The sequence below is a fragment of the Choristoneura fumiferana genome, chromosome 23 (genome assembly GCF_025370935.1).
Source record: "Choristoneura fumiferana chromosome 23, NRCan_CFum_1, whole genome shotgun sequence".
Classification (NCBI taxonomy): domain Eukaryota; kingdom Metazoa; phylum Arthropoda; class Insecta; order Lepidoptera; family Tortricidae; genus Choristoneura; species Choristoneura fumiferana.
Window position 1 is genome coordinate 19,391,504 of NC_133494.1, and position 23,556 is coordinate 19,415,059.

The following is a 23,556-nucleotide window of genomic DNA, read 5'->3' on the forward strand; positions in this document are numbered from 1 at the left end:
CATCATCGTGTGGCAATAGTTCGACAGCTCTTTCGAAAAGATAGTAAGGTTTCTCAAAACTTTTTGATTTCCGGAAATAATCGCTCCCAAAGTAGCAAAAATTGTGTCCCCCCCTCTATCTTGTAAACCGTTTGTCCAAAAAATATGCAAAAAATATGGAAAGGTAACGCTTAATAAATACTTTCAACGAAAATTGGTTTCATCATAATCGGATATACCGTTTTTGAGTTATTAAGAAAACTGCGCTTCTCAACAAAAGGACGTAAGTAACCAATAGAAACGCTTAATTTACCTCGCCTCGCTCCGCTCAGCTGTTTCCACCAGAGATGTGCTGTGCGAGGATAGGTAAATGAAGCGTTACTATTGGTCTCTACTTCTCCAGTCGTCTCGTGATCATGGCGCATGCAACTGTGCCGAAATATCGAGCTGCTCTACAATCAAGGTACTCTAATAGTAGATTGTACAACAAGAGCATAAAACGGGCCATTTTACCCGAGGCGTTCATATAGCCACCCGAGCCGGTACGGCGAGGGTGGATAGACACGTCGCGGGGAAAATGCACACTGCTTTTCACTTCGATGGCGAGGAAATGAAATAGCAACAGTGGAAACAATGATTCACTTTCTATGTACCTTTTATTTTAATGCATTATTATAATAATTCCATTATTTTAATTTTACTGATTTATTATGATTGATTTTTAGTTTTATGTAAATTAAAAAATATTTAAACAATATATAGAAACCTTTTTTTTGTGGCTGTTGACACCTGATTACCTTGGTCTTGAGTTGGTATTAGAGGAAGACTTTATTTTATGCACTAGAGCATAAAAAGTCATTTTATGTCGCCTAGACAAATTATTTTCCTACATAATAATAATATGTACCATCAGCCAAATATGTGGTCTACCAACCTAAAGTTGATAATCTTTTGCATGTCACAAAACAATAATGCAACTAGACGTGTCTTGAAAGTTCGACTTTAGCGACATATTCATTTGATAGGAACTTGTTTAAACATTGATAGACCACTTATTTGGCTGATGGTACATATTTGTAACATTTCAGCTTCGTTTATTTATTATCATTTTATTTTCCAAACCTGATGGTGTTCTAGCCACTAAATACCGCAACAGAAACCACATAAACCTCAACATACCTCAGCAGCCATGATGACGCAGAATATGCTTCTCCTGACGTCAGTGTTCATCCTCTGTTTTCTAGCAAGTTCTAGAAGCTTCTGGTCGGTGCTGGGAACAACCTTGGCCTTCTCTTCTAACCGCGGCCGGTTGCCCTCCCACGCCGATCCCACCACCCACCACTTGCCGCGGGTATCCGCTGGGAATCAATAGTAGATTATACAACAAGAGCATAAAACCACCCGAGCCGGTACGGCGAGGGTGGATAGACACGTCGAGGGGAAAATGGGTTTAATGCTCGAGTTTTACACTCTGTTTTTTACTTAGATTGCGAGGAAATGAAATAGCAACAGTGGAAACAATAATTCACTTCCTATGTATATTTATTGTTTTATGCATTATTATAATAATTCAATTTTTTTTATTTTACTGATTTATTCTGATTCTAAATAGATTTTTAGTTTTATATGTATTAAAAATGATTTAAAAATATGTACAAACTTTTTTGTTTGTGGCTGTTAACACCAGGTCTTAGACGAAATTTTTTTTTTATGCACTAGTGCATAAAAAGTCATTTTATGTCGCCTAGATCCAGCGTAAACATCAACTTTACGAGCATGAGAAGTGAAAAATATTTTTTATCGTTTAGTGAGCTAAAACAACTTATTTACCTTTCAACAAGTCCTCCAGCGTGATATTAAGCGGCGTCACGTAGTTCCCCTTCCTGATGACGCCGCGGATATCCTTTTTCAGCTGCTCCACGAACGTCGGGTCGTAGTTCGGTATCTTATTGAGATTGTTGTTTTTAACAGCCATCAGAACTTCTAGTAGGAACTTTATGCGGGACCTGTAACAAGTTAAACGTGTGACAAGATGCGTAGATGGCCAGTTGTATGGTATCCCCTAAAAACCAGTTAAGAATAGTATATTTTTTATCGAGGGACTAAAATAAGCCAATATATACCCGAGATGTCTATTTTTCACTTCGATTGCGAGAAAAAAATAGTCATTTCTGTGCAAGAATTAATGCGTTTCTTTTCTTATTCCTCCAGTCCAAAAAACTGATGGGTGCTTTTTTTTTTTTAAATATCATATATATCAAATTTACAAGGAAAATTATAGCAGCTAAGATTGCTTGAGAATTATTAGTAGTTTAATAGTAAATAGCAGCCTAAGGTATAAAATATACCTAAACTTAGAAGATTCAGTACACATTGATACGAAATCCTTAGAAAAATATTATGTTTTTTTCGTTATGGCTACGGAACTCTATCCTGGGCGTGTACGACACGCTCTTGGCCGCTGTCTGTCTGTCTGTCTGTCCGTCTGTCACAGGGCTCTATCTCTTAAGCCGTAAAAGTTAGACACTTGAAATTTTCACAGATTATGTATTACTGTGGCCGCTATAACAACAAATACTAAAAATAAAGTAAAGTTACAAATTAAAGGGGGTCGTCATACAAGAAACGTGGTTTTTTTTCAGCGTTTTTTGGTTGCTAGACGTTTTTAGCCGTTGCTAAGGCGACCGACTAGCTATTTCGGTTGAATATTTACCTTTTAAGTTTGCGATTTTCATGATGTTTTATAAAAGCTTCGATAATATAATATAGTGACTGTCTGATTGTGTGGTTTATTCGTTTTTGTGCAAAATTAATAAAGCAATTTATGAACCACAAACCTCAATGAAGCCAACTTTGATAAAGCGCTCGCCAAATCCACACCGTATAAGTAATCACTATGTTTACCTATGGTTTTTACCACTAAAAAAATCATACTAAGTATTTAACACTATTTACAAGCTGTATAATACAGTTTAAAATGTATTCACACTAGTAGAGCTTCTTATTATTTAATTACACAACATACGAAGTACACTGAATTTCCCGCGAATGAACCAAACTGACAGCTAATTTTTTTACTGCTGCTGCGCATGGCAAGAAGTCTCCGAGAGGGCGACAGCCAAAGAGAATGAGAATTAAAAATTGTTTTTTATTCAAATTACTTGCACCTAGTGCTTACATTTTGGTTATATGTTTTTATTAACTTGTAATGTAATGTAACTAGTTTTGTTTGTTCGGGTGGAATTAATATTTTAACTTAAATTTGAAGTGATTATCTTCAACTGATTGAGCTGAAATTTTGCATGCATGTATAAATCCGATGACAATGCAATATTATTATGACGTAGAGCTGATCTGATGATGAAGTTAGATGTTTGCCATAGGAACTCTGTAATAAAACGAACGACACGCTTGGTAACCAGGGGCAAAAAGTACCGCCAGCAAAAATGCTTGTATTTTTTTTTTTTACAAAAAACTATTACTGAAACAGGAGGTGCGGAGGTGCGGGACCCTACATGCGCGAGTCGCTCGCACTCGCACTTGACCGATTTTATTTACTTTTAAAAGCATGCACAGCATTACCTTAGAGCACCCTTGTCTAGTCCACAATAGAGCTTTCACCAAGGGCATGTTAGCCTTTTTTTTACTTTTCCCCCTTACCCTGTGTCAGCGTCCCCTATCCCGGCGGCAGCTGTCTGCGCCTGCTGCACGAACAGTTTCAGGCTCGCCGGCGAGTCCTTGCGCAGAGCGGCGCCGGCGCACCGAAACACGGCCAGTATACAGTCCATGTGCTTCTCGGTTAGATCCAGTAATAACCGGTTTAGCACGTCGAAGAGCAACGTTGCGTGGTATATCTGAGGAGCAATAATAAGTTTTTTTTAACCCCCGACGCAAAATGTGGGGTGTTATAAGTTTGACCGCTATGTGTGTCGGTGTATCTGTTTGTGGCACCGTAGCTCTTTTTTTATTTTTTTTTTATTCAACTGGATGGAAAACGAGCAAGTGGGTCTCCTGATGGTAAGAGATCACCACCGCCCATAAACATCTGCAACACCAGGGGTATTGCAGATGCGTTGCCAACCTAGAGGCCTAAGATAAAGCAAAGGTAAAAAAAAAGTAAAAAAAAAAGAAAAAGTAAAAGGTAGGTAGGTTTAAGGTAGCTCTTAAAGGGGTGAACCAATTTGAATGGGGTTTTGGTAGCATGGTAAACTGTTGTGTTGCTCTGACCTCGCAATGAGCTCTTGTTGAGTTATCGAAACGCGTCAGTGTATTGGTGGTGGTGATAGCTTGACGACCAGATGGCCTAGTGGTTAGAGAACCTGACTACGAAGCTTGAGGTCCCGGGTTCGATTCCCGTGTCGGGGCAGATATTTGTATGAAAAATACGTTTGTTTGTTCTCGGGTCTTGGGTGTTTAATATGTATTTAAGTATGTATCTATCTATATAATTATATTTATCCGTTGCTTAGTACCCATAACACAAGCTTTTCTAAGCTTACTTTGGGACTATGTCAATTGGTGTGAATTGTCCCGTGATATTTATTTATTTTATAGATGGGTTTGTGTGATTAGTGTGTGTTCTTACAGTGTGGAGGTGGAACTGCATGAACACGCATATCTTACATAAAACGCAGCTGTCATAAGGTCGCGGGTGAGCAAAGTAATTATTTTAGTTCATTGATATAGACCTCCACAACGCAAAGTAACGTCTGATTCAATAAATGAAGATTCCGATCTTGATGCCTGCTACTACGAAGCTCGAAACTCGAAGTTCGTGTCGTGCGGTCCCTCTGACACTTATACTATTTAATACGAGAGCGAGAGGGACGGTACGATACGAACTTCGAGTTTCGTAGCAGCCCTGCTGCATTTCTGTGAACTGATGTAAGTACCTATCTAAACAATTTCACTAATTGGTTTCTTACCTTGAAGCTGTACAAATGAGCGAGACAGCAAACGATGTTATCCAACTTCTTGTCCTCCATCGGCTGCGGTCGCTGCATCAGACTGTCAAAGATCATGCACAGTTCCTCCAGGAAGTGGGCTCCTGCAAACCACAGGCCATAAATTAAGTGGTAAGCTATCGCCTATCATCATTCTTCAAAACATTCAACCTAATGAGGGCTATCGCGTATGAATTCGCCACTAGAGGCGCTAGTGTAGCGTGAGGTCTCCGAAATGTCAAATCTTTTTTTTTTTTTTTTTTTTTTGATTATGGCAAATATGCGTTCCGGGGCAATGAATGTCTGTGTTTTGAGACAGTTTTGTCTTTCGGAAACCTTTGTCCTCCCTTTTTTCCGAACAAAACGGGGACTATGCAACACTGTGGCATGCTCGATATTTATATGGTACGATTTTAAGGTGTATTAAATATGATTTTAATCTAAACTTTGTTTCCACGCCCGTAATAACAGACTTTGAAAGCCATACTTAAAAACCTCACGCAACAGTGCGCCATCTAGTGAGACAAAAAACGATAGCCCTCATTGACGTGATGACGTGACGTGAGAAGAATCCAGCAAGAAACTCCATCTAACAAATTATCTTTGGCTGTTGGTGGCTGATGGTGCTCAACCGTATATCAACAATGCCTATATAATAGCAACCAAAAAACGCTGAATAAAACACGTTTCTTGTTTAACAACCTCCTTTAATTTTTTAATTTTATTTTCAGTAGGTAATTGTTGTTATAGCGGCCACAGTAAAACATAATCTGTATTACGGCTCGAGATATAGAGCCCTGTGACAGACGGACAGACAGACAGACAGACTGTAGACTGTAACAGACAGATAGCCTGCTTTTTTTTTTTTTGGTATGTCTGGTAACATTTTCAGTTGTCAATCTAGTTCGCCTAATTTTGGACTCGAGTATAGCTGCTACATTGTATATTTTTTCCCTAAGTACTGACCGATCTCAGTAGCTACATTAGCATGCAGCACAGCTACCAACGCCGCGTGGGTAGAGGCCAGGCGCGAGGGAGCCGCCTCCGTACCCCCCACTGCCTCCAGCCAGAGAGAGAACAGCGCGGAGTTGACAGAGTGCCGGCTGTTGCTGGAGTATAGAGTCTCGATGGAGGTGCACGCCCAGTGGAGGTTTGTGTGAGTGAGTTTGTTTAGAATGCCTGGAAGTGAAAAAAATGAGGTAATTTGGATTGAAAGAATAGAACCTTACAACTGTGCAACTAAATTAGGTTGTTTATACTGACGGATCACAGGAGGCAAAGTAACGTCTAAATCAAACAATTATTTAGAATGCGGTTTATAACAACTCCTTAATTTGCCATATCCTATATAGATACACATACAGCCAATGTTTAGCAAAGAAGATAAATAATTAGGTTACAAATTTAATTCATAATGATTTTTTGAAAAATCTTCTAATTAATGGCTCTAGCTGTTGATATCTCGAGTCTTTTATGTCTTTTATGTTTTCAAACCCCATGACTTCGCGACTTTTGAACATTAAAAAAAAACTCGTTCTCCCATGGATCCTTATAAATTAGGAACTGGCTACAAAACTTACTCTTAATCTGCCTTTTTAATTGAATCATTGCTTGGTCTGATGTAGAGTCCTTATTTCTCAAATGCGGCGGAATGTAAATGCCTTTTTCCTCCTGAAAATAATAATTACTAGGTGAAATTTACGTTATTTTAGGATTAAGTTTGTCATGCTGCATCCAATTATAAAAAGGGACAGATCCATCTTCTACCCTGGGTATGTCTATGTAAGGGTAATAAGTCTTGAAGTGAGAGTAAGCATCAATGCTTTATTGCCATCTAGTGGCATGAAAGGCTGGAAACAACCAAACATTTTTTCAAGAAAGTCACCCGGAAGGTTTGCTATTAATCCTCAACCATAGACCATGTAGCTGCTAGATAAACACTCGCCAGAAATGAGAGAATTGGCGTCTGTTAAAAACAGTGGATAAAACAACAATTTCGCCTGGCGTAATCACACCCTGCTCTGAGATCTGCGTGCGGTGTTTTATGCTCTGTAAATAAAATTGATTCATCTTCTTTACTGAAATGGAGTTTTATTTACAACATTTGAATGTCCCTTAAACCACAATCATTATGTGTAGCCCAGAATAGTGATTTAATAGCAAATGGTGTTAAATTATAGATGTTAAAGCTTAAAATTTTTGTATACATACCTTTATTACATTTCCTTCTTTGTCTCTCTTCCTTCCGTATATATCTTCCCAGACATCAGGTTTTTCTTCACTCTTTACTCCTCTCTGATTTTCACTATCTTCATCAAATTCATCATCGCAACCGTCTAAATCTTCGTCATCAGATAAATGTAATACTTCATCATCACTGAACATTTTGGACAATTCTTCTTCTGTAACCACTTTTTCTTTAGTTTTCTTCTCTGTATCTGGAACTTTTTTAACCTTCTCTTTGGGTTTGGGTTTCAAAGTTTTAGCTGGTTTTTCTGTAAAAGAACAGTTTTAAATAAACAATGAATCTGATTTGAAACAAAGCAAGAAATATTACAGTAACTTTTTCATTTACTCAAGTCTAAACCTTGATTTTTTTTAATACATGGATATACATATTTCTAATGTAACTTTACCTTCAGGCTCATCATCAGATACATAACTGTTTCCTTCATCACCACTGCTTTTGTCATTGTCTTCACTGTCAACTTCATCCCCAGTACCAAAATCATCCATGTCTTCACCTTCTTCATCATCACTATCCATATCACTCGCGTCCTCCTCCATTTTGCTATCACCATCATAATCATTCATTTCTTCATCCATATCTTCATCATCAGTGTCTATATTTTTACTTTCTTTCTTCAATTTCTTTCCAGTAACAGCAGCTAGGTCCTCTTCAAAGTCAGACTCTCCTTCAACATTAGCCAAATGTTTCTCGGCTGCTACAATCTGCTCTGTGGTAGATCTATCACATATTTCTAGTAAATCTGAATATAAAATTAAGGAACATCATGTATCCTTGGAAAAATATTAGCTAAAACACAACTTTTTTGTGTCACAGAGAATTTACAAAGAATGTTAAAAAGCCAGACATGAATCCTAAAGTGCGGCTTTATCTTTTTTGGTTTTTCAATGCATCCTATACTTGGTTTGGATAGGTATTTAACAAAATGTAAACAAAACAATGTCAATTCCCCCATTAACTATCTAAACATTTACATTTCTGTATTAGAATACACTAGTCTAGTTTCTATTACAATAATAGATATGTAAAATGTTAAAAATCCTTGAATGTACCAAATCTGGTAGGTACCTGAAGTTTGTTTACATTTAGTTAATTCCGTTTTAAGTATAGGTATGGTATGTCTATCAAACATATACAAACATATGTGGTACGAAGAGGTTCAGCCACAAGTGACCTATTTTAATACAGATTAGTCTTTCTAATTTTATTCATAAAAGGATACAATCCAATCCATCTTCAGAAAAGAAATTCTTCTTATTTTTTACTTTATTCAAACCGAGTTGCTTTTCCAATTTCTTAATCATTTTGTCTTCTTCTTCATTAGCTTCCAAGAAAGTCTTCCGTCTCTGTTCCTCCATTTCAGCTTTGAGGCGGTCCGCTTCCTTCTTCTCTTTCTGTCGTTCTCTCTCTATGACATCCAGAACCATTGGCTGAGATTTCGGTTTTTTCTTCTAAAATGTAAAAAAAAGTATAAGCTTACTAAGTTATTTGGTTCTAATAACCGAAACAATGTGCGACTCATATTGCTTTTATATCATATTTATCAAAGCAATCTTTATTTATACCACCTTAACTTCTACTATAGGTTCAGGGGCATCAGCTGGCCTCTTAACAAATCTCCCGGCCACATATTGAGGCTGTCCCTTAAGTGTTTTCTTCTTCAAGTAGTGCTCTTGTCTGTGAACTTTCTTTTGCTGCCTCTTCTGTTTACGTAGAGCTTTACGGGTATTGGGAAAGTTAGCACGTGCTGCTTGTTTAGTTTTCTTCATTATTGTAGTTAAATTATAGTCATACAGAGATATTATAATTTAAATTTCGCTTCAAATGAGTTTAACAACAATAGAGAATGAGGTTATCTTTTGCTGTCACTTTGACACTCACATACATGACACATGTTTAAAGGTCGTTTGAAACCTTTCGAATCTTGCAAATATTTGTTTCAGAATGGTTGTACATTGAGGTGAGTAGTGTTAGTAAATTAATTTTAAGTAGGTGTCTAGAATAACAAAGTTTATTTAACAGTTTTAATTTATTTTTAGAAAATAATTGCAATTCATAAATCGTTTTCGAATGAGACATCCATTTCAATCAAACGTAATGTTTCGTTTCTAAACTGAACGTTCCGTTACTTTTTAAGTACTAGAAGATAATTAACAAAAAGTTATTTAAAAATACACGTTTTTAGATAATCCTGTACAATTAAAAGTAAACTTAGCCAAGAAATACAATCAAGACAAAAGTAGCTATAATTTTACATTAAAATGTTAAAAGAACTGAAAAACTTGACAGCTTCATTCAACATCATCCAGTAGAACGAAACGTCATTCTCTAGTTCTCTACTCTTAGGGATGAACATAAAAAAAAACATCGATGTTTTTTTCGATGCAATGCATCATAAAATAGCATCGATGTTATATCGATATTTCAAAAAATACATCGATGTTTTCCATACATCAATTGTTTTTTCCATAGACATGTTTAAGGTTTTTTTAAAGTGACTTTTTTATAAATTCATCTATATACTCGTGCAGTGTACCAACTTTGACACCGCACTGGACTGGGTCGATGTTGGTAAAAAGACTTGCTATGTATATTCATACAGTGTAGCTTAGCTACCAACTTCGTTCGACGTTCGACCCAGTGCAGTGTCGTGTCGTATCGATGCTCGCATGAAAACGCTCTAACGTTGACTTATAGACCTACGGCTAAAAAGTTATATGACCCGGTGATGAATGTGGAACTACAAACGTCAATCATAGAAAAATGACAGGCTAGCATCAGCTAGCATTGCCAAGATGCGATCACAGCGCCGCCGTCACCGGGTCAGATAACTTTGTAGGTCTATAATTGTAATTATTAGGTTCCGATTCACGAAACGAATTCGCATTTTCGTTTCGATGCATCGATTAAAAAACATCGATATTTATTCGAAGTTGAGGTAATAACAATACATCGTTAATAAACATCGAGTGTTTAAAATACATCGATGTATATCGTCCACCTCTACCTACTCTAGTTTTGTCTATTCTTCACCCATCACTCAAAAATCTCAAAAAGCGTGATGAAGACGAATTCCTGTGTATAAAATAAAATCATTAAACTTGTGAAAACTCATAAGCACCGCGTTGAGGGCATCAGCTCTGCGTTTCTCCAGTGACAAAGTTATAGATACACACGAGGCATGATGGTGGAGGGCTCTGCATTTACGCGGACCGATGTGTTCCAAATGGCAATAAGGGTCGCGTTCGTGTCTGCGGTCACTTATTTCTCTATCAAATGGCTGGTGAACCAAATAGACCCCACGTCAAAGAGTCGGAAGAAGGCTGAGGAACGAGCCCGCGAACAGTTACGCAAGTACGTATCGATCGCGGGAAATACCGGATTGTATTTAATATTTTTATGCACTAATCTTGATTGTCTCATCAGACCATTTCTAACAATGCTTTAAATATGATCTGTTTGATTCTCTGGTGATTGACGCAACATGTCATGATATCTTATTGGAAACTAATAATATTTAGTTTTCTAATTTGTGGCATGATTAACTGTTATGGTTGCATTTTTATTAATCTCTAAAGTTGGCTGTCATCCCGCAGAAATGCCTGGCCTTAAGATAAAAAACACAAGTTTCTCAGAAGTTTCATCATAATTTATTTATAGAGGGTGCCATCTGTAATCAAACATAAAAGTGGAATAACTTTCATAATTTTTCATCTTAAATGGTGATGTTCATGATGCCATTGCGGCATAGACCTTAAATGATGCTTGCCCAAATGCTGATTTTGATTAGGACATGTCCACGGGATTTCAGGTTTATGATGAATCATAATCAATATTGTGTCTTCCTGAATTATAATGAGACAAGTGAATTACATCATAAATAGTGAGACAGTACCTACACATGATGCCATTTGGGCATAGACCTTAAATGATGCTTGCCCAAATGTTGATCTTGATTAGGACATGTCCACGGGATTTCAGGTTTATGATTAATCATAATCAATATTGTGTCTTCCTGAATTAAATGTGACAAGTGAATTACATCATAAATAGTGAAACAGTACCTACACATGATGCCATTGCGGCATAGACCTTAAATGATGCTTGCCCAAATGTTGATCTTGATTAGGACATGTCCACGGGATTTCAGGTTTATGATTAATCATAATCAATATTGTGTCTTCCTGAATTATAATGTGACAAGTGAATTACATCATAAATAGTGAAACAGTACCTACACATGATGCCATTTGGGCATAGACATTGCCCAGATGTTGGTGTTGATTTTGTAAATGAAAATGAAAATGAAAATATCTTTATTTAAATCAACATTGGTTGCACTACTTACTCACTACTGACATTTGGACTTACTGCTAAATTGTACTGGTATAAGCTAAATGCTGTAGATACTTACATGTATTACTATCAAATTGAGATTAGATAGAACATGATTGAGCACATTATTAAGATTGTTTTTTTGGAATCTTTTTGTATTTTTTATTTCAATTCCAAATTTTTTGTTACTTTTACGGTCATCCCGTAAAACCCATATCAAAAATACAAACTGAAATTTAGACGCAAGCTGAGATATGTGGTGCATAGGAGAAATTTGTGCCTGTATCACTGTCCTGCCTGTGGTGTAGTGGTAAAACGCGTGGCACGGAATGCCGAGGACCTGAGTTCGATTCCCAGCACTAGTCTTATTTTTCTGGTTTTTCTATGCATCTATATTTCAGTTTGTATTTACAATATGAGCACATTATGTTGTTTTTGAATTATTACATGAAATGACGTTGTCCATGTTTGGACACATCCTCCGAATTTTAGGTTTATGATTAATCTGTATTATGTCTTCCTGAATGTTGGTTTACTCAGTAAAGTAAAACAGTTTGAGATATTATCATTACAACCATGGTAGCCAGTCAAAGCTCATCAACATGAACTGGTATAGTAGTAGTATACAGGTATAGTAACTGGAATAGTGACTTGTTCCAATAAAAAAAAGTGAGACAAAATTGCAAATAGTTAATTACAAATTAAATTCTCCTCCTAAGCCCGGTTCACCCCGGCCCGGTTTGTCTTTCGTGTTGTGTCGCATTGCATTAGAACAGTATCGGTTTCATACATTTTATATGGTTGCATTCACATTTATCTGATGCACTGTGTGTTGTGTTGTGTTGTGTCACATCACAAGCATAAAGAGAGACAGACATTACGACACAACACAACAGATAAATGTGAACTGGGCTATTTCCACTTTAGGAGGTGATTGCTTCCCGCCAGGTGGCATGCTTGTTTTTCCCTTCTTATATATATAAAAGGTGTACTGGTACAGGAGATCCCCTGAAGGATTTTCTGTAGTTTTGGATTAACAAACTGCATAAAATGTACCCCTTAACAAAGTTTGTGTGATTATGTCACTGATGCTCTGAAATGAAATCATACTATTGTCTTGGTCTAAGTCCTAACATAATAAACATGATTGTTTAAACTAAAAGTCAAAAAACAAAGAGTTCTGGCAATAACAACTTATGTTTAGGTTTTTGACTATATGTTTTTGAGAGATTATCCAAACTTTCGTGATTTTCACTCATAGTCAAAATACCACCAAACTACTTGTGACCACCGCCACTGCAATGTTGCCGAAACGTTGAACTTGTGTGTGTGTATAGGTGTAAATATTAGCATGGTAAGTATTGGTGGTATTTTGACTATGAGATTACCCAAGGTAAAATTAAGTTAAAATATCCAAGGGACGTTTTTATAGTCTTAACAAAAACTTTTGGCCCAACTAACAAATATATTACAACTAATAAATAATACAGTATTTTACACTAGAAAACTAACTGTGTGTGGCTGTGTTTGCATGTATATGTATCACGCTTTCCATATACATTCAAAATCTATATATTAGTGTTGTATACAAGCCACTATACAGTCTGTGTATTGAAGGGTCTCTTCCAGGGCGGGCTTGGGCGGCAAGCACACGTTGCAGCTGGATAAACTCACCGACCACGAGATGATCATCGCCTCGCAGCTCGTCGTGCCCGATGAGATCAATGTGAGTTTGTCCGCCTCTCTTCTCTCTCCAGAATACGCGACGATAAAGCATCAATCACACATCATCATTATTCGCCAATAAACGTCATAGTTTGGCGAAATTAGTGATGTGACTTAAATTATGTAACTTTTTTTTTGAGAATAAATAAAAAAAAAATGGACGGCATTTGTGGCCTTGTTGTCTAACGCTCTAACGCTTGCGATCGCATTCCTCATCTCCAGGGGTCGGACAAAAAGTGCCGATGACGTCAAAACACTTATAGGATGATTTCAAATAGTAATTTTGATTTTCATAAACAATTATCACATCATTTATCATCCTCTTTTTTAAACGGTATGAAATTTATTTTATTCACTGAATTTCATTGATTTATTTACGATTATTTTGTTACTTCATTAGTGCTACTTTTTTACTACATGTCACACGGAAGTTTAAATAAAAACATCATCTTGTGTGCAAGATTACGTCATATTTACGTCATCCGCACTTTTTGTCCGACCCCTACTCATCTCTATCCTCCTGGGACCTGACCTTTTATGACTTTTTTAGTTGTGGTTCATCAGCTTTGCATCAGATCGCCGGCGGGCGCGGGGCGGGTCGTGCGCGAGAATCGCGGTGGAATATTGTTCATACACAGCCACGTAAATAGGTCCGTCGCACTCCCGACCCGACCCACCAGCGACTCGCTGCCGTCTTATGTGTGTTTTACCCTTAAAGGCAAAGTGATACCCAAATAATCACAAATACCCAAATATAGTCACTGCTGTTATAAATAAATATTTTTCTTTCTTTCAAATAATAAAACAATAATGAGTGAAAAGCAATATTGTCTTTCTTAGTCTTTTCATTTTCATTATTTATTTTATGAATAAAAATTGCAGCTAATGTTTCCAGCACTTGATTTTTCCATTTTAATTTTACAAGCTTTTATTTAACTTGCAATATGGACATATGTAACTATTTATGTATGTGCGGGTCAAATATTGCAAGTTAAATTTGACCCACTTCCAGTGGTCGGATCAACTTGATATTTGGTACGGAAATGTAGTTTGGATGACAATGCACGTACAGTCAACAAAAAGTACAGTCTGCAAAAAAGCTTGTAGTAGAAATGAAATTTTTTACAAAAAAATATTTAATGTTTTTCAAGGCAGTCGGGTTTTTGATAATTATTTTTTATGATTGTGCCAATGTTGAGGTTGACTAAGGCTACGTACGTACGCACTGCGGCTTACCGCGTGGTTTTAGCGCGCCGTCCCTCTTTAAAGTATCGCTTGAGAAAGAGATAGCGCGATAAAACCACGCGGTTAGTCGTACAGTACAACATAACATGTAGACGATCTCCTTGATCTAATTGATGGGTAATAAGTAATAAAATAAAGTACGCATGAAGATGAGTGCTCTGTCCACCAATTTGAATAGAAATTTCAACTTCACTTTAGCGAAGTATTCATTTAATAGACATGAGTATTTTAACGATGTAGACAGGTGATGGGCAAAGTACGGCCCGCGACCCAACTCCGGCCCGCGATCGCACGATCGTCAGTTAGGACATCTATTCGAGTTCAATATGTTTGATCGCGCTGTCGTATGAGTAGTATTCGCGCCAACCTACGATGATCGCGCATTGTCCTAACAATGCCTTAGACAATGCAGCCCCTTGCCATTAAATCAGCGTTTCCACCTGAGATGTGCGAGGATGTGTAGCGAGGAATATGTTTTTCATTAGCCAATAGAAACGCTTCATTTACCTCGCCTGGCTCCGCTCAGCTGTTTCCACCAGAGATGTGCCGTGTGAGGATGTGCCAATGATGCGTTTCTATTGGTTAATGAAAAACACATCCCTCGCAACACATCCTCGCTCGCAAACGCTGCTTAAACCGAGTTTAGACTTTCAAGAAAAATCGTGCAAGTTGCATTACATTGCGGCGCTCGGTTGACCACTACAAACTCGTTGGTTTTTGGGCCTCGCAATGTAATGCAACTTGCACGTGTTAAGAATCGTTCAAAAGTTAGTTAATTTTTTATCTTAAATTCTTATTTCATTTCATCATTAAAAAAATATACAATAAAATCATCTACATAAAGCTCCTTATGTAGTAGTTAGTCAATAAATGTTTTAATCAATTTACAATCGATATAAAACTAATTATTCTTCGATTGCGTGTGCAATGAAGTGTTTTGTGTTGATATTTATCTGTATAGTAACATTGCATTTTTTATAAATTTTATTTAATCATTATTGTCACCTACTGAATTCTCAAACTTATAACGACTGTAACGTTCTTTTTATTTAAATCCGAATTGTACAGTCACCAGCACCAATATCTGACACAACAAACGTGCATTCATATCTGATACGACTCTATTTCTAGGGCCGGAAGGACCTGTCAGATATTTTTGCACGCTCCGCTGTGGCAGATTTTAATGCTGGTGACTACCAGCAAAAATTTACAATCCTTCTTTATTCAAGACCGTATCCCGAAGAAACTAGAAGACGCAAGTTTAGGGATTTTACACACGAATTTTCTTGCAAGTCTAAACTCGGCTTTAGATGAAATAGATGTAGCTGATCAGTTAAAAAACCTTATTCAAATTTGCAGGTGAACTGGAAGGACATCGCAGGCCTGGACGCTTTGATCCAGGAGTTGCGCGAGACAGTGATCTTGCCGATACAGAAGCGGGACCTGTTCGCCGACAGCCGCCTCACGCAGCCGCCCAAGGGCGTGCTGCTGCACGGACCTCCTGGTAAGACCTTAGCGCAAATACGGGGGGGCAGCGGGTCGGGATCAGGGCCATCTTAGGCAATATAGGCCCTGGGGCACACAATAACTTGGGACCCTTTTGGAAATTAAAGAAAGGCATTTCCTTTCTACACATATTTTTTGCTGTGAATATGCTATTTCATCTGTAACACATATATAAGTATAAATGGCGGTTTCACCATCCATTGATTAGTGTTAACGGGCGGTTAGGTGTGATGCCGTCTCTATTTGTTTTGTTCGAATCAAATCAGTGGATGGTGAAACAGTCCTATGTGTCAGAAAATATTGGACACATATTTTTTCACGGACCTTGATTGTAGAGAAGCTCGATATTTCGTCACAGTTGCATGCGCCATGATCCAGTCGTCTCGTGATCATGGCGCAGGCGCCTGTGCTGAAATATCGAGCTGCTCTAAAATCAAGGTACGCGGAACAAATCCCGAATTTAAATAATAAAATGAGTAATGACCGCGATAGTCTAAAACATTGTGGTGTACGTATTTTTTTCTTTTGTCGACCAATCAAAAAATTACAAAGATGGCTATCATCTTCATCATTTTCAGCTTATTCTGGTTGAGTTTATAAGTTTATAATATTGCTGAGGGCGTATTATTATACACTTGAAACTTACCATCAGCAACAGCTTGAAGAAACCTATCCATTGTTGCGCGTGAAGTTCTCAAACCGCTATTGCTACAGCTACTGCACCTTATTGTCTACTGTCATTCCAGGATGCGGCAAGACACTTATAGCCAAGGCGACAGCGAAGGAAGCTAACATGAGCTTCATCAATCTGGACGTCTCCCTGCTGACAGACAAGTGGTACGGAGAGACGCAGAAGCTCGCGGCAGCTGTCTTCAGCCTCGCCGTCAAGTTGCAGCCCTGCATTGTGTTTATAGGTACGTTTTATTTGATTTATTTGACTTTCATGTGTCATTTTTACATCAGTACGATGACAACAACTCTCGGAAATAAACGTCCCGAGTTTTCCCGACGGCGATTACTTAATGTAGCCAAATTGCCGTTATGTGCAGATGCAATATAGGGCTATCACCACAGTTAAAAATGAGTGAATTTTGTATTTTTTTCTTGCTTTGTTTATGTTTCTAAACATTATAAATCGATTGTGTATCACTTAAACGATGCAATATCTCCGCAAAGGTCCCTCGTCGAAATCCACCCTGTATAAATGATTTTTCAATAAAAATGTCAAAATTGTTTACCCTTTTTCTAATGCTAAAAAAAACGAAGTATAGTATAGGGCCTGATTCGTTTCTTATTTTGTAGATGAGATCGAGTCGTTTCTGCGCACGCGCACCGCCCATGACCACGAGGCCACCGCCATGATGAAGACGCAGTTCATGTCGCTCTGGGACGGACTCATCACCGACCCCTGCTGCACTGTCATCATCATGGGTGAGCGAAACTTGAACAATCTTATGACTCAGTCCAGACTCCTTTATTGACTAACGCTCGAGCGCTCATAATCGCATCCGCCATCTCTTTCTACCCACGTCTATATCGTGTGCCAGAAAGAAGTGGTGAAAATAATTATGATTACAAGTGTCTTAGACAGTAAAGCTGCAGCTCGGTTCGGTCGAAATCTTTTTTTTTTTAGTGCTTTTTCTCAGCAAGCATGAAAAGAAATTGTAGTGCACGCAACTTTGTATTTTATTAAGATTAAAACAGAACACAAAACGATGCTTTTAGAAACGAGTTATGTATCTACCAGGTACATTGTTTTTGACGCTGTTGTGAGTTAAAAAATATATTTCGCTCAACACTAAGTTGTTTAGCGTCTCGTGCTTTGAAACCTTCGCAACGCTCAGAATTCTTTCTGAGAATATTCGACATTAATTATCTCATTTCAGCCTTGTATAAAAAATAACTATTGTCTTTGTAATAAAGGTGCACGAACCGCCCACAAGACTTGGACAAGGCCATCAACGCCGCATGCCGGCCGCTTTCCACGTGCCCATGCCGAACGAAACGCAACGCGAGCGTATACTGCAGCTCATACTGCGAGAGGAGCCCGTGGCACCCTCGGTGAGTACCACATCCGCTCAAAGAACCAAAACTTATCCAGTTCGAAGGACCAAAACGCATTATCGGGAGGCTGAGCAAAGCAATTGTCTTCAGTTCGTTCATCATCATCCTATCAACCGTAGGACGTCCACTGTTGGACATAGGCCCATTGGCCTCGGTTGAAATGGCTTGCGTCCACCGAAAACCCGCAGCTTTAACCAGTTCATTAATACCATGTTATCTGGTTGCAGATCGACTTCGGACGCCTAGCGGCCGCCACGGAAGGCTTCTCGGGCTCCGACCTGCACGAGCTGTGCCGGCAGGCGGCCGTGTACGCGTGCGCGACCTCGCACGCGACGAGATCGCGAAAGACGCTAGCCAGGTATACGAATACATCCACCCGGGTGACATTCTTTCCCGGCCGGATGATACCGGGATGGAAATACCGAGCCTGTTTTTCGTGGACACGCCATAGAAGCTCGTGTCAGTTTCTATGGGCGTGTACACAAAAAACAGGGCCGGTATTTCCATGTCGGTGTTATTCGGGCCGAGAAAGAGTGTCACCCATCCACCCTTCTACTGCCTATATTAGTAGTTAGTACCACTGCTGGACATAGGCCTCTCCAACTGCACACCACAGCATGATCCTCGCCCACTCTCATCCAGTTCTTGCCAGCCCCCTTGCGAAGATGATTATACGTTTACCCCAGCGGTTGTCGCCTTTTAGGGTGATACGGCCGGCCCACCGCCAATTCAGTTGGCTTGGCTTATCCGGTGAGCTATGTCGATGATTTTAGTTCTCTGTCGGATCTCCTCGTTCCAAATTCGATCCTTCAGAGAAACTACGAGCAAAACCCTTTCCATAGATCGCTGAGCGACTTAAATTTGTGGACCACCCCAACCGAGTGTCCACGTCTTAGCACCATATGTCATGACAGGTAGGACGCACTGATTGAAGAGATTCGTCTTCAGACTCTGTGAAATCGGCGAAGTAAAGACTCGCTCGACGAAGTTTCCCATATGCTACCCATCAACCCAACCCAGCGGCATTCTTCTATTGGCCTCTTTCTCGAAGAAAGTTTCTTTATTTTATTATATCGCACCTTTGCGACAAAACTGTGACATCTGGTAATATCGCACGCAACTTTGGAGATAGCACAGTTTTGTCGCCAAGAAGCGATATGTTTTTTTAACTTTGGCATGGCCTACCAATCCCTACAAGCTATATTTAATACAAAAAAACAGCAATAGATGGCACTACTATTAACATTTGTAAATTATAAAATGTGAATAAGCCGAATTAAGTAGAAATATTGAGATTAAAATAAAGACTAGCATATTTTATAAACACAACTTCACATCAACCTTAATCCAACTCCTTATTTAAAGATAAAAGTATAGGCTACATGTGGCTACATTTCAGCTATGAGGCTTTCGTAGTGTTTTGCAATTGTGACGCTAGATGGTGAATAACCGGAATGCGCTTGCTGGGCTTGCCCCGCTTGCACACATTCGTCGAAACTATTTGAGAGAAACATGCCATTCTCTTCTAACGACGTAAATAAGACAGAGACATCATGCGTATCTCTAGTCGTCTAGACTCAGTCTCAGTTGGTGAGTTTGTTGGTTGTTGTCAGTGTACCGTATCCTTAGCGTCTCACTAGATGGCAATACGTATCGTGTTATTTGTGTTCTCACTGGTGCCATCTATTGGAAAATCGAAGAAAGAAAAATAGCCAGTTGAATAGCCAGTATTAGGGTGATACCATTTGCTTGTAGGTACTAGGTGGTGTCTCTGTTATAGTATCTACTTTGTGACTTTGGGAATGTTTTTGGTCGTTTAGATTGGATGGCAATGCAAGGGCAGTCGACTAAAAGAGCAGCCAGTAAAACAAGGCTTGTATTTAAATATTTTCAACAAAACCTTATTGTCACCAGACCTCATCCAAACCAGAATCGGACTCCGACTCCGAATACCACGACGCTGTGCGCCCCATCACCATGGAAGACCTCAAACTGTCTCTCAACAAACTTAAAGAAGCCAAGATCCAGTGCGGCAGCCTGCCCCCAGCATGCGGATAGAGCTCGACTAAGCACGTGAGGCATTGTTATAGTTTAAAATACGTTATGAGGGAATTCGTTGTTTGGAAAGATTCGAGTGTTTTGACGACCGTGTTTTACTTTTTCGACGCCAATGACAGGTACATACCACAGAAGTAATAAGCTCATGTGTACAGTCAACGTCATAAATAAGTGATCATTTCTGTACCTTGTCGCTTTCAGTCGTTACACAATTTCGTATGGCTTTTCAAACATGACGTTAAAGTGACAAGGTAACAAAAGTGATCACTTATTTATGACGATCTCTGTGCTGTTTTAATTCAAAACATAAATAGAAAGGTCTTTCGAGACTAGGGGCGGATCGTTGGGTCATGAAGGAAAAAAATAATATTTTTTAAACAAAACTTATGAAAGTAAGTTCGTTTTACTAACCAGGATTGTAACAAAATGGCCGCTGTATCAAGGCGCCCGCGCTTTTAACTCGGGGTGACATTTATATCCTTTTTATTGCTATTGGTTCTGTGGATATATCCGGCGTAAAAGTGATTCTTGTGGGGATAGATTATGTTTTTTTTTATAATATACTTCTCATATCTGTTTACGCAGACTTTGATATTTATATTTAAAGTTGTGCCTTTTATCTTAATAATTTGTTTTTTGTTTCATGAAAAAAAGTGTCCCTGATTTTCCATACAATTTATGCCCATTTTGGGACGAACCATAAATATTGTATGAAAAATGCCACAAATAAAACTCTAGAAAATAGACACTTTTTTGTTTATGAATATAGAATAACTTAGGTAAAACGGCAAAAATGCCAAAATCTAGAAAAAAGTTACAACTTTTAATAAAGTGTCTATCTACATTCTACGGGTTCTCCCAAGTAAAGTACGTCACTTATACATCGCAGGTAAAAGTAGCACGGTTTTAAAAACATTGCCGGTTTTTTTATATTGTGTGGGTCAGCTTCTGGTACGATAGCTCTCGTTTTTGTTTTAATTTATATACGCTATCTAAGTAAACGCTAGCGTTACCATGTAAAAAAAAAGAAATTTAGAACAAACTTTAAAACAATGTCAGGTGTCATTATGACGTACTAAATTTGGGACACTGTGTAAACTATTACAGTATTTACCAGTGGCGTGGCGACAGATATTTCCGTGGTAAAGCCGAAGCAAAGATCGCTTAAATCTTTCATAAATTCTATATGTCTTGTTGTTCTGTTTTGTAAATATTGGTAAAGCCGGTGGGAACAGACTTCTATGGATGCTTCGCCACTGGTATTTAGTATACAAATTGTAACTTATTGGATACCAAATATGTCTGTAAGAAATCCAACTGTCTTAAAAATTCAATGTATTTTATTTTCAACGACACAAAAAGTCAAATTTCAAAGTATTTAAGTCAAATTGGGCCTCATAAAGTAATATCTAAATTAAGTTTACTAATTGCCGCACTCAAAGACAGCTATAGAATTAGTTGCAATGGAACTTGAATTCGTTTCAACCTTAAATTTTAGTATGAAAAATCTTTTGCTAATAAACAGTTAAATATTTAACTGACATCTCTTAGTGTGGCAGTTACCAACGTTGTCTAACGAGTCCTTGAAGGACCCTTTAAGTTAAATATAAAATAAATAGATATAGAGGCTTTATAGTTCTGGCATTTGCCATGTTCAAAACCATTTTAGTTAGGTACTTTAATTTAGAACTAACATACCATATTTTATGGTCATGATCAGGGTTCGTGCAATGCGAGCGATATTCATTGAAGTGGTTGTCATAATTGTCATACGTGATTTCAATAGATTTTGATCGCATTTTACGATCCCTGGTCATATCATAATACATTTTTTTACATATTTTATTTGTGCAGTTCGTTTGCTCAAATAGTGCTTATACAAGAAGTCCATAGCACATTCTGTATAGGATTTCATTGGATCAGGTTTTCAAAATCTTTCAGAACAGGTGGCACAATTTACCTTTAGTTAGCCGCTGTGTCCCTTTCAGGCTGCTCAAGGGCGAGGGAGATACATATACGGAATCAGAGGATAATGAATGACTTGTGCTAGCCGTTCTGAGTATAGGAAGATTACCGATAAGAGGCCGCCCTAAAGAGATGGTGGCTCATGATTGGCCAATTTAGTCGTGTTTGGCGAGTAACTGACCAATAATATTGCAGTTTAATTTTAGGGCTGTCTGGAGTCCTTAGATAGCTTTAATAGGGTCTCATTTCTTCAGAGCTGTAGTTACCAATAAACCAATTTTTGTAAGTTTATTACAATTTTGTATATACGCTTTCCTAAAGTGCTAGACTGTATTTATCGCTATTTGGACGACCGGATGGCTAAGTGGTTAGAGAACCTGAGTACGAAGTTTGAGGTCCTGGGTTCGAATCCCGGCCGGGGCAGATATTTGTGTGAATAACACGAATGTTTGTTCTCGGGTCTTGGATGTTTAATATGTATTTAAGTATGTATTTATCTATATAAGTATGTTTATCCGTTGCCTAGTATCCATAGTACAAGTTTTGCTTAGTTTGGGACTAGGTCAATTGGTGTCAAATGTCCCATGATATTTATTTTATTTATTTATTTATTTCAATATCTACTTCGTCGCATGGAAGCGGTGGTTTAGAAAAAATGGGCAGAAATTTATTTAAAATCTCTTACGTCTATTACTCGGTAATACCCACAGTTCAACCACATGCCAGTAAGTTGACAAAATGAGGGTGCGTTGAATGTGATTCCGATTGCGGACGTGTTAGACCGTGCTTAAGTGACCGGACTGCTTTAGAGATGGTTTTGAAATGACGATAAATATAGTTTAGCATTTGCAGCAATAATTTTGTATAGAATAGAAAATGGCTCGTCTAGCTTCGTATGCATATCTAATCAAAGGTTTGTGAATATATTGTGCATTGTTTGTGTGCATTTTCTCGATATAGCTTTATATGCGGTTGACGTATTATTAGCTGTAGATTTGTCAGAGATATATAAATAAATAACGACAGGAAAAGTGTACAGAGGCCGTATTTTCTAACACGCGAATTCTCGCTATCGCATAACGTTTAAAACATTCGTGATTTTTCACTCATAGTCAAAAGAACCCAAACGGGACTTACCACGCTAAAACACACGAGTAATATTTACCTCGACGTTTCGACCACATTACAGTGGCCGTGGCCACGAGTAGACAGAAGTGTGGGGTGTCAAGTCTGCATAGCAGCGCGACTCCTTCGAACTACCCGCACTTGATCACAAAAAAATCACCACATTCATCAAAAATCATCGCATTCACCACATCCCTCTGCTCTTATCTCACACCATGTGATAGAAAGAAGTAGCGAAAACGATAGTGATTCCAAGTGCGTTAGACAATAAGGTCTCAAGTCTATCTAGCTTGAATAGTTTTATGAAGTTTCCACGTTTTAGTTAAAACCGTTATTTTCTAAATGGATCGTACTTAAACTGGA

The 23,556-nt window shown here is 38.2% G+C and overlaps 3 protein-coding genes across 3 annotated transcripts in view; 1 reads left to right on the forward strand and 2 right to left on the reverse strand.

Annotated features, from left to right (window-relative positions):
- Window positions 1–23,556, reverse strand: part of LOC141440739 (uncharacterized) — a 41,642-nt gene that overhangs the window by 2,892 nt on the left and 15,194 nt on the right. The gene's annotated exons all lie outside the window — the stretch shown is intronic.
- Window positions 1,150–9,077, reverse strand: LOC141440733 (nucleolar MIF4G domain-containing protein 1 homolog). Its single transcript, XM_074105277.1, has 10 exons — window positions 8,739–9,077; window positions 8,393–8,621; window positions 7,559–7,912; window positions 7,134–7,417; window positions 6,503–6,593; window positions 5,889–6,101; window positions 4,905–5,026; window positions 3,640–3,833; window positions 1,810–1,985; window positions 1,150–1,337 (listed from the first exon to the last, which is right to left on the reverse strand). Exons 1-10 carry the CDS (start codon window positions 8,937–8,939, stop codon window positions 1,150–1,152), a joined length of 2,052 nt encoding a protein of 683 aa, XP_073961378.1. The 5' UTR covers window positions 8,940–9,077.
- On the forward strand, window positions 10,213–21,109 carry LOC141440734 (outer mitochondrial transmembrane helix translocase-like). The gene is given in 9 exon segments (XM_074105278.1): window positions 10,213–10,524; window positions 13,123–13,231; window positions 15,835–15,979; window positions 16,728–16,895; window positions 17,284–17,416; window positions 17,905–17,939; window positions 17,942–18,042; window positions 18,273–18,403; window positions 19,953–21,109. Coding segments are annotated over 9 exon segments (1,146 nt in total). The 5' UTR covers window positions 10,213–10,351; the 3' UTR covers window positions 20,104–21,109.